At 34.6% G+C, this 11,870-nt stretch overlaps 2 protein-coding genes across 2 annotated transcripts in view; both read left to right on the forward strand.

Annotated features, from left to right (window-relative positions):
• On the forward strand, nucleotides 88-3,490 carry LOC104721261. Its single transcript, XM_010439199.2, has 4 exons — nucleotides 88-1,489; nucleotides 1,589-1,788; nucleotides 1,892-2,115; nucleotides 2,210-3,490. Exons 1-4 carry the CDS (start codon nucleotides 88-90, stop codon nucleotides 2,955-2,957), a joined length of 2,574 nt encoding a protein of 857 aa, XP_010437501.1. The 3' UTR covers nucleotides 2,958-3,490.
• LOC104721262 (probable serine/threonine-protein kinase At4g35230) overlaps nucleotides 9,636-11,870 on the forward strand; it is a 4,171-nt gene continuing 1,936 nt past the window's right edge. The window contains exons 1-7 of the mRNA XM_010439200.2: nucleotides 9,636-10,095; nucleotides 10,178-10,313; nucleotides 10,580-10,713; nucleotides 10,814-10,919; nucleotides 11,036-11,121; nucleotides 11,518-11,706; nucleotides 11,790-11,869. Of these exons, the coding sequence (XP_010437502.1) occupies nucleotides 9,730-10,095; nucleotides 10,178-10,313; nucleotides 10,580-10,713; nucleotides 10,814-10,919; nucleotides 11,036-11,121; nucleotides 11,518-11,706; nucleotides 11,790-11,869 (1,097 nt within the window). The 5' untranslated portion in view covers nucleotides 9,636-9,729. The remainder of the gene's footprint in view (nucleotides 10,096-10,177; nucleotides 10,314-10,579; nucleotides 10,714-10,813; nucleotides 10,920-11,035; nucleotides 11,122-11,517; nucleotides 11,707-11,789; nucleotide 11,870) is intronic.

An 11,870-nucleotide genomic window follows, 5' to 3' on the forward strand; every position in this document is an offset into this window, starting at 1 on the left:
TTTCCCCTTTTTTTTTTTTTTTTTTTTTTTCTTTAATAATTTAATTTGATTCTTTTTTTTCTTCTTTTTTAGAAATAATAATTCGATATGGGTTGTACAAGTTCTAAGCTTGACGATCTCCCGGCGGTTGCTCTTTGCCGTGAACGTTGTAATTTCTTAGAAGCTGCGATTCACCAGCGTTACGCTTTAGCTGAATCACACGTGGCTTACACTCACTCGCTTGTTGGTATCGGTCACTCACTCCATCTTTTCATCAACCACCACCACCGTTTCATCTCCTCCGGCGGCGCTAACGGCGGTGGTGATTCCCCTAGACTTAACCTTCCTCCTCACAGAAAAGGTGACCCTCATCAAGACGACGACGACGACGGAGGAAAAAACTCCCCCAAAAAACCAAAGCTTGCTCACTCGGGTTCGGGTTCTGATTCGGGTCATCTCGAATTCGATTCGGATTCCGACGACGACGACGATGACGACGATTTGGATTTGGATTCGATGCATCACCACTCTCCTCAACAACACCACCATCTCGGAAATTACCCAATACCCGAGTCAGCACCACCTGGATACATGGAACAACAACAACAACAACAACAACCGGGTTATATAAACCGGTACCCGAACCCGGAGATGATGATGGGTCATTTCCCTCCTCCTTACTCTGGTGGAAACAGTTATATGCATATGAATTACATGAAGAACAGCTCCATGCCTCCTTCAGTTGTCTATGAGCAAAGACCAAGTAGTCCTCAACGAGTCTACATAGGCGAATCATCTTCTTCTTCTAATTACCCTTATAACCCTTACCCTCCTCAAAATTCATATTTTGGACCCGGACCCGGACCCGGATACTACGGTGGTGGTTCTACAACTGCTGTACCAGCTTCAAAACCGCCACCGCCTCCACCCTCGCCGCCTAGGTCCAACGGTTGGGATTTCTTGAATCCGTTCGATACTTATTACCCTCCGTATACTCCGAGTCGAGATTCGAGAGAGTTGAGAGAAGAAGAAGGTATCCCGGAGCTAGAAGACGATGATTCACAGTACGAGGTTGTTAAGGAGGTTCACGGCAAACCAAAATTCGCCGGCGTCGGCGGCGGTGGTGGTAATCTACAGAATCCCGCCGCCGTGCACATGAGGGAAGAGCCTCTGCCTCCGCCGGTTGATAAGTCTGGTGGAGCCAGTACTAGCGGTGGGGGTGATGTCGGGGATGCGTCTGCTGCGTATCAGTCTAGACCGAGTGTGTCGGTTGAGAAAGAAAGGATGGAGTATGAAGATCACGTTGTTGAGAAGAAGGTCGTTGAGGATGAGGAACGTCGGAGCAATGCCACGACGACACGTGGCGGAGGCGGTGGTGGTGGTGGAGGGCCACGTGCGGTGCCTGAGGTTGCTAAAGAGATTGAGAGTCAATTCGTGAAAGCTGCAGAGTCAGGAAGTGAGATTGCTAAGTTACTTGAAGTTGGGAAGCATCCTTATGGTCGTAAACATGGTAAGGCTTGATCATTTAACATCAAAGTTTTGAGCTTTCTGCAACTTGTTGAGTAAAGGTTTGAACTTTTTTTTTTATGTTTTGTGAATTGTGGAGCAGCTACTTCGAAGATGTTGCACGGGGTTACTACTCCTTCACTACCTTCTACCTCTGGAGGACCTTCTCCTGCTGCTGCTGCTGCTACTGCGCCGCCGACTTATGCAGACATTGAAGAAGAGCTTGCTTCGAGGTCTAGGAATCTTTCATCGACATTGCACAAGCTCCATCTTTGGGAGAAGAAGCTTTACCATGAAGTCAAGGTAATGTTTTTGTATCAAAATCTTTGGTCTTAGAACACTATGATGCGTTCTGTTCTGTTCTGTTCTTTTGTCTGAAGAGAGAGGTTTTTTTTACTGTGTGTAGGCTGAGGAGAAATTGCGTCTAGCTCACGAGAAAAAGCTAAGGAAGCTAAAGCGTTTGGATGAAAGAGGTGCTGAGGCTATGAAAGTAGATAAAACGAGGAAACTAGTTAGAGATATGTCCACGAAAATACGGATTGCGATTCAGGTTGTCGACAAAATATCAGTGACGATTAATAAGATTAGAGACGAAGACCTATGGCCGCAACTGAATGCATTGATTCAAGGGTAATATAATCTTGTCTTCTCCAAACATATATATATGTTTCAGATATTTTAGAATGGGAACTCTAATCAAATGTTGATTTCGGTTTTTTTATAGGCTTACAAGAATGTGGAGATCCATGCTTGAGTGTCATCAAAGTCAGTGTCAAGCTATTAGGGAAGCACAAGGCCTTGGACCAATAAGAGCAAGCAAGAAACTAGGCGTTGAACATCTAGAGGCGACGAGTTTGCTTGGACATGAACTTATTAATTGGATATTAGGATTCTCGAGCTGGGTTAGCGCGCAGAAGGGTTACGTAAGAGAGTTGAATAAATGGCTCATGAAATGTCTTCTCTATGAACCTGAGGAAACACCTGATGGAATCGTTCCTTTCTCACCTGGTCGGATCGGGGCACCACCAATCTTTGTGATATGTAACCAATGGTCTCAAGCTCTGGATAGAATATCCGAGAAGGAAGTTATTGAGGCAATGCGTAGTTTCACTACAAGCGTGCTTCAGCTTTGGGAACAAGATCGGTTAGATACGATGATGACTGGTCATGGTGATTCAGAGAAGAGAGTTAGGAACATGGACAGGGAAGAACAGAAGATACAGAGAGAGATTCAGGCGTTGGAAAAGAAAATGGTTCTTGTGGCACCGGGTGATGGTGTTAATAGTCTTTCCATATCAGGCAATGTTGTCTACCAAAGCGATACTAGCAACGATAGTTTACAAGGTAGTTTACAGCGCATTTTCGAAGCTATGGAGAGATTCACTGCTGAGTCTATGAGAGCTTACGAGGATCTCTTACAACGCACCGAAGAAGAAACTGCTCCACCAGAACTTGAGGAAGAAGAGGACTAATAAGCAAAATGTAGGAGGAAGATCTTTGCTTATTTGAATCTCATGATCGAGCTGGTTGCTGATCTTGCAATGCCGGAATGTTCGTTATCTCCTTTCTGAGACACAGGCCAGAAGAGCCCATCATCAGGATGATGATCTTGGAGGAAGCAGAAACCGGGTTAAAGACGCGGCCAGTCGTCTGGTGAACTGAGGCATTTTAGTGCAGTTGACTTTGAACCTGATGGTTGTCATGCCATGGTGGAGAAAGGTTTGATAACTTTGACACTTAGCCACTTATGACGCAAGTCACAGATATGAGTTTGAGTCTAATAATTCTAAAAAATTCGGTCTTTGTATATAAGACGCTTAGGACAAAACTTATGATAATTCTCAACAATTTTTTTTGTAAAATCCTAAGGTTAGGAGGATGAGATAGCTCAGGCAAATCTTTTGTTTTTTTTTTTTTTTTAATTTAATCTTTTGATATCGGTGAGGGGTCATGTATTATTTATCGGACTTACTTCTGTGTCCAAAGATGCTTTGGTCTTGAGCAACTGAACTGTCTTTTAGTGGAGTAAAAACTTAGGTTTATATTTTAGAAATATTTGCATTCTAACACACTTTTTTATAAAGAAATTGTATTCTAACACACTTTTGGACCACCACAAACTTTTCTTATAGTGTTTTACTTTTTTATCCTCTAACTCTCTCTCTCCAAACATATTACTTCTCAACACACATTTTTTTTTATTTTGTAATTTTTACTCTATTTTCTTTCCTCTATCTTTCTTTCTCACCTTCTATGACTCTCTCTCTATTTCCAAATAATTTTTATTTTATTTGTTTATCTTCCTCTCTTTCTTTGATATATGTGTTTGAATAATCTTGGATAGTGGATAACAATATATATATTCCTTGGCCACATTTATATCTTTTTAAAATTTTGTATTTTGATATATTTATCATCTACAAAATCAAATTCAGATGCTTATATGTTTATTATTATTTAGTTTCATATTCAATATCAAATCTTTTTCATATGTTATTGATCATCAATTTTATGTTTTCTAGTAAATCTTCATATTTGGCTACATTTGTTACACTTACTATGAAATTAAATTTATGATTATGGTTTATGATCTAAAATTTAGGATTTAAGATTTAGAGTTTTAGGGTTTAGGGCTTAGAGTTTAGTATATGATTAATTAAGGTTTCATGCTTAGGTTTTTAGGGGATATGATGAAGTTAATTAAAATTGTTTGGTAGTTAACAATGACTAATTCACCAAAATACAAATAGGTTTTAGTGGACGTGTATAATTTAGCGTCCATGTGGACTTGATTTATGGACATGAAAGATTAAAATCGTTTGATAATTTACCAAGACTACTTTACTTGTTTAACTAATTAGGTATTCATATGTTTTTTTTCTCTGGTCATCCAAAATAAGTATCCATCTATGCATGTTAACCATCCAAATAATAGCGAACAACATCAATGAATTTGAAAATTTATAAAGAATGTAATGCAAGAAGTCAAAAATTTGGCATAATTTAAGGTTCAGGGTTTACAGGTTGGGGTAGATCAATTTCATGTTTTATAGTAAAAGATCTTCATATTTGACTACATTTGTTAAAGTTTCTACGAAATTAAATTTATTTTAAGGTTTATGATCTAAGGTTAAGGTCTAAAGTTTAGGATTTAGGTGTTAGGGTTTAGACTTTAGGGTTTAGGATTTAGGGTTTAGGGTTTAGGGTTTAGAGGTTTAGGGTTTAAGGTTTAGGGTTAGGGTTTAGGATAAGATATAATGAACGGTCTCATGCTTAGTTTTTTAGGGAAATATGATGAGGTTAAAATTGTTTGATAGTTAACAACTATTGTTTCACCAAAACACAAGTAGTTTTTAGTAGACGTGTATAAGTCATCATCCATGTGGATTTGATTTTAGAATAAGTATCCACAAATAAGACATTAGTATCCACAAATACTTATCCACATAATAAGACATTTTTAGCATCCACGTAACAATTAACAAATATTCAACTATAATTGGATAATTAGGTATTCATATATTTTTCTCTGATCATCCAAAAGTAAGTATTCATCTAGATATGTTAACCATCCACATAATAGCGAACAATTATTCAAATATAAATAGATAATGTATAACTAATCAGTATCCATAGCACCTCATCCACATGATGGCATCAAATTTTCATTATACAAACCTAGTTTTTAAGATACAAATACAATCCACTCCATACAAATTAATGGACACCAATTTTATAAAAAATGTTGTCCACATAAACAATACATAATGGACACCATTAGAGAAATAATCTTATTGGAAACAATGCATTATTATGTTAATTACGCATTCTTATGTATCCACAAAAAATTATCCACAAAAAAAATATTCACAAAAACGTATCCACAAATAAGTATCCATAAAAAAATATCCACAAATAAGTATCCACATAATAATTTACAAATATTCAACTATAATTGGATAATATGTAAAAAAATAAAATTAGATCTTAAAATGGATCTTAAAATGTAGAAAATATAAAATTATAATGAATCATAAAAACAAAATTGAAAATATATGTCATAATAATTAAATAAAATGATTACAAAGAGAGAGAAAGATAAACAAGAAAAGAAAAAGATAAAGAATTGACTTGGTTAGAGAGTTTCAATCTAATACCAGTTTCATGTTTTCTAGTAAAAATTCTTCAGATTTGGCTACATTTGTTAAAATTGCTATGAAATTAAATTTCTGATTATTGTTTATCTAAAGTTTAGGATATAGAGAATAATTAAAAAAAAACATGCAATGAAAAAAAGATAAGGAAAATAAGAGAAAAGACAAGTAATAAAGAGAGAGTTGTCTTAAAACTTTCTTTTTATTTGGTTGAGAAAGAGAAATCAAGTAACAAAGTAATAAAGAAAAATGAGATAGAGAGAAAAAGATATTTGGTTTGGTTATTTTATAGTTTTTTTTGTTTGTTTATAGTTGAGTAAGGGTAAATTTGTAATAAAAATAGTGAACAATGGAAAAAAGTGCTCCAATAGCATAAAGTGTCTAAAATAAAAGAAGTTTTATAGAAAGTCTATCATTGTGCCAATCTCCCTATATTCTAAGACAAAACAGAAAAACCCAATTCAAATCTTATTTTAGATTTGGAAATTTTCCTATAATTCAAAAGAATCGCAACGCAACCATAATCGAACTTTAGCTCCTTTTTATTTACCAAACTGTTCAATTTTTTAAAAAATTGTGTACTATATTCTTTAACATATTTTTATATGATTATTATTTTTTTCAGAACACATATTCATCCATGCCATAAGAAATCTTGTTTTTCATCGGTTACTCGAGCCTTTAAAAAGTAAATCCAACGATCTGCTAATATTGATACATTCAGAACAAAACTATAACATGAACTTCACATATAACTCTGAAGTAACGAGAAGTATTTGGCAAAAATTATAGTGTAGCAAAACAACATAACATTTGATATTGTTTCTTTGTTTATATGTTTTCTCGATTCCACTCCCTACGGCGTAACCATTATATAGATGGGGTTTAGTTTTTTTCCTCATTCGTAGAACAAAAATTTCCCAATTTTATACATTGAAAGAAGACTAACTCCAAGCCTCACCTGAACGTGTAAAGTTACTTGATCTTAATCAAAATGACCCATAGAGAGGTAAGTGTATCTTCAATATTAAGAAAATAGAGAGAGTGAGAGACTTTCGTATTGGATCCATATAAATGTCTAGATTGGAAGTGATCACATCACACGTCTCTTTTCGGCTTTTCATAAACGGTAATTTTTGTACCATTCGGCCAAGTAAAATAAGTCACATCAATGATTTTCAAATCACTGGTCTTTTGTTTTTACCTAACTACTGACAGAAACTAGATAACGTTACTTACGCCGTTACGCGGCATTAAAGTAATTTTAGTGACCGGTACTGATATCAAACATGCGAAGTTTTATGTTTCGCCACATTTGCTCATAAAAACAAAATTCTTAAATTACACGAGATAAATGGCGAATGTTGTACGTGAAAGATATGCATGGCCAATCAGTTACTAAGCTTACGAAAAATAAATTAATACTATTACGATACCTGACCAGCTACCAACATTAATGATTCATATGAAACTATAATAATAATTAAACCCAATATTTTCAGTACTATCGACTAGTACCTGCGCCAATACAGTTCTCGTCTTGGAGCTGCCGTGCCTAACATGATTAGCGTGAACTTGACGTCTCGTGTGTCAATCTTTTCTTCTTTCTTTTTGTTTGTTGTGAAATAATTTATTAACATAAAGCAATAATAACATGCAGAGAATAAGTGCCAGAAGATATTATTGCGATCCAACCATAGGTTAATAATAATCAGTACTATTTATTAGTAGTATATTATAGATAGTGCTCGAGCATCTAATCATATAAGAAAGCCAATTACTCTGGAGCATCATTGGATGATCACTTCACTCTTTGCCTTTTTCAACACAAAAGAGACAGCTCTTGTGTTCTTGAAAGCTAAAAAAACTCTGATTTCCCCAAAGATATATGGGTATTACAAATTGCAAGCATACTTTTCATTTGCATACATCCAAATTGAGAATATGCAAATTACTGTTCTTTTGGGTGGTAATTTGAATCTACACATGAGCTCTGTTTTCCCAAATTCTTCAATCACAAAAGTGTTTTTGACTTGAGCGCACAATTCTATAAACAGGCCCATTCGTTTAATCATATCCAATTTACTGAAAAATACAACAAACTTGCTCTAAAGATAAAGTTACATAAAAATTATGTCCCTACTCTTTAATATACTTTCCCTACCATCAATTCTAATTATATATATATATTCTTTTATCCCCTAATATTAGAAAAAACTATAGTAGTTCAGATCCATTACTAATTAACAGTTGAAAGTTTGAAAGCTTAATCCATATATTTTGACCATGTTTTGTAGTATTAGGCTAGCCGTCTTTATTAAAATAGGTACCACGTAAGTCGTAACTTTATCCAATTTAAATTTGGTTATCTCTAATATGCGGTGTAATAATATTAGCTAAATCAAATTTTAAAGAATTTAGAATATTTAGCCATATTGGCTCATTTGGTTTCCAGATAAATATTCTAAATTCTTTTTTTGGTGGTTTTGAAAGATTTCTGTCTTAAAGAGAGAAATAAACTTCTTAAAATAAGGTTCTTTCCTAAAAAGATTTATTCTAGTTTATTACTAGGAGTAACGCACAGAAATAATTATTTTTGGTAATTAGAACTCAAATGGAAAGAAATATGTCAGTCTGTCAAATCCATTGAGAAAATTGATATTCACCATTCACTCTAATTAGAAGGTACTGTACAAGGGCAATAATGCAGAAAAACACACACAAAATCCAAATATCACACGGTTTCAAAGTCAACTTCTATAAAAACTTAATATTTTCTTCTTCACACGCTTGTCTCTTTACAGTATACTACAAAAGTACGAACCTTTTGAAATAAGCTGCTAGGTACTTAGAACTAGAATAAAAAGAGACTTGGTTGAAATGGTAATGTTTGTTGAATAAATAAGAAGGAAAAAACGAGAAAGCAAAAGTAGGAATGGTTGATGATGATAAGTCATTCCAATCACAAACCATTTGAGCTGGCAATAATGTGATTTTCCTGAAAATCTCTTTTGGTACCACAAAGTTTAAATCATTGAACATCGGAATCAATTTATTGTATTATAGTATAGTATATATACAAAAGAAGTTGGCTTCTTCTGAATCTTTGGCTTTTCAATTTTCAAATTCATTGCTTTTACATAAAACATATATTATAGATCCAAAAACAAAAACAAAACTTACGAAAAAATGAATAGGAAAAAATAAATAAATTTTTGTACGCATCACAAATCTTATTTTAAAAGTTTTGTCTCAGTACTAGTTACACCATGCAAAATCACTAAGTATAAATTCTAAACATAGATTTTTAATTTATTATTACATAAATAAAATAACTTTAAAATTAGTTTCTGATTCATCACAAAATGACCAAATGTGTAGAGAAAAAAATCAAAAATTAAATAATTTTGAATCAGAAACTAAAATAGGAAAAAATAAATAATTTTTTGTACTCATCACAAATCTTATTTTAAAAGTTTTGTCTATGTACCAGTTACACCATGCAAAATCACTAAGTATAAATTCTAAACATAGATTTTTAATTTATTATTACATAAATAAAATAACTTTAAAATTAGTTTCTGATTTAAAATTATTTAATTTTTGATTTTTTTCTCTACACATTTGGTCATTTTAAATATCGGACTAACGCGAAATCTATAATTCAGATGAACGATAAAATTTATAATCATATTTTGAAGTTTAAAATATTTCTATTTTAATAGTATCATATTGATTCTAGCGTTGTAATTTGTGTTTTCCACGTATGGACTTAAGCTTCTGGATATATCTTTGTTTTTTGTTGGCTTCAGTATTTTAAAAACGTATTCTACGCTTGTATTTCACCCTATATTATATAACGAAAATCTTTGAGTGAAAAAAAAAAGTAGTACCATATTGACAAGAAGAAGACAGAAGAAACTTACCTCAGGAGTCAAAACAGAGTAATTGAAAAAATAAAACAATAAAAAATCCGATTTTTATGGTTTTAATTTTCCAAACACTATCTTTCTCTTTCTCTCTCTTACAAGGGAAGGGGAGGAGTCGAAAGAGAAACACTTTCCGACTTGGGTAAGAAAAGTGTTTTTTGATGGGTTGTTGTCAATCCTTGTGTTCCGGTGAAAACCCACTTGGTAAAGATGGAGCTCAGCCGTCACAGCTCTCTCAAAATCACCACGGAGGCGTTACGACGGCTGATAACGGCGGAATCGGAGGAGGTGGAGGTAGCGGTGTAGGCAGCGTAGGAGGAGGAGGAGGAGGAGGAATCCCATCTTTCTCTGAGTTCTCATTCGCTGACCTTAAAGCAGCCACAAACAACTTCAGTTCCGACAACATCGTATCAGAGAGTGGTGAGAAAGCCCCAAATCTTGTTTACAAAGGCCGACTTCAGAACCGTCGTTGGATCGCTGTCAAGAAGTTTACTAAGATGGCTTGGCCTGAGCCTAAACAATTTGCTGTAAGCATAAGAAACCCTTTTAATTTGATTCTGTCTTTGTTTTGTTTTTTTTTTTTCTTTTCTGAAATTTTGTTTGTTTCAGGAAGAGGCTTGGGGTGTTGGGAAATTGAGACATAATCGGTTGGCGAATTTGATTGGTTATTGTTGTGATGGAGATGAGAGGCTTCTTGTTGCTGAGTTCATGCCTAATGATACTCTTGCTAAGCATTTGTTCCATTGTATGTTTCGTCTTCTTCTTTCTTGCCTTTTTTCTCATTAGAAATAATGAATTTGGTTGTTAGTCCTTTTAGGTTGTTAATGTGTATCCAAAGCTGTGAAATTTAGTCTCTTTTAGTATCCAGTGCCTTGCAAAGAGCTTGCATTTATAGGGTTGTGCTGTTAGATGGATTAAAAAGAGACTATTTTAGGTGAAGAAGTAGTAGAATGTGTAAAAGGTGCATTTTTTTTTGTTTCTTATCTCAATTCTTGTTTTGGTCATTCACAGGGGAAAATCAGACAATCGAATGGGCTATGAGGTTGCGAGTAGGATATTACATAGCTGAAGCTTTGGATTATTGTAGTACTGAGGGTCGTCCATTGTATCATGATTTAAATGCTTATAGGGTTCTATTTGATGAGGTATTTTTCTTTTTATCAAAGAGTTTTCTTTTTTATGCTTAGGATACTGTCTCACACACACTGGCGCTTAACAAGTTTTTTTTTTTAATGAACATTGTAGGATGGTGATCCTCGGCTTTCATGTTTCGGCTTGATGAAGAACAGTAGGGATGGTAAAAGTTATAGCACAAATCTAGCATATACACCCCCTGAATATCTAAGAAATGGTAAATCAACAGCTTGTTTCTTCTCTCTAGGACTATTACAATCAGCATAATACGCACATTTATGTTTTTGCACTTTTTCGAAGATGGATTTCAGTGTGGTAAATTTTGTGTTGTAGGAAGAGTGACCCCTGAAAGTGTTACGTATAGCTTTGGAACTGTCCTTCTGGATTTGCTTAGCGGAAAACACATCCCTCCAAGCCATGTAAGTTCCTATCTTTATGTTTGAGTAGGAGCAAATGTGCCACTACAAAAATGTGTATTTTTTGTGAAATTATCCGCTCATTGGTCATGATTTTGGTTGAAGTTATATGAAGCTACCGTAGTTGGTCATTAATCATGGTTACTAGAAACAATATAATACTGCTCCCTCACTATCTCTCTTAAATTGGCTACAATATGTGCTACGCTCTTGTTCTTTAAGCACTATATATAAGATATAGCTCTCAAATATGTCCATGTGATTCTTGGTTCTTGCATAGTTAAGCTTGAAAGATGTATATGTCATATAGTACCAGTGAATTGTGAGTAAGTTGTGTGGTATTAGTTTGGGTGCGTGATATCTTGATAAGTACTTATCATATCTCTTACTTACTTATAGGCTCTTGATATGATACGTGGTAAGAATATTATTCTGTTGATGGATTCACACCTCGAAGGAAAGTTCTCAACTGAAGAAGCTACCGTAGTTGTCGAACTCGCCTCTCAATGTTTACAATATGAGCCTCGAGAGAGGCCTAATACAAAAGATCTTGTTGCAACACTTGCACCATTGCAAACTAAATCAGACGTAAGCAAAACATCTTTTAAATCCCAGCTTTTCGACTGAGTTCTTGAATTCCTCTTTTTAAGTGTTAAATATTCTGGTTACAGGTTCCCTCTTATGTGATGCTTGGAATAAAGAAGCAAGAGGAGGCACCTTCAACTCCACAGAGGCCACTTTCACCATTAGGT

Source organism: Camelina sativa, chromosome 11 (genome assembly GCF_000633955.1).
Source record: "Camelina sativa cultivar DH55 chromosome 11, Cs, whole genome shotgun sequence".
Taxonomy (NCBI): domain Eukaryota; kingdom Viridiplantae; phylum Streptophyta; class Magnoliopsida; order Brassicales; family Brassicaceae; genus Camelina; species Camelina sativa.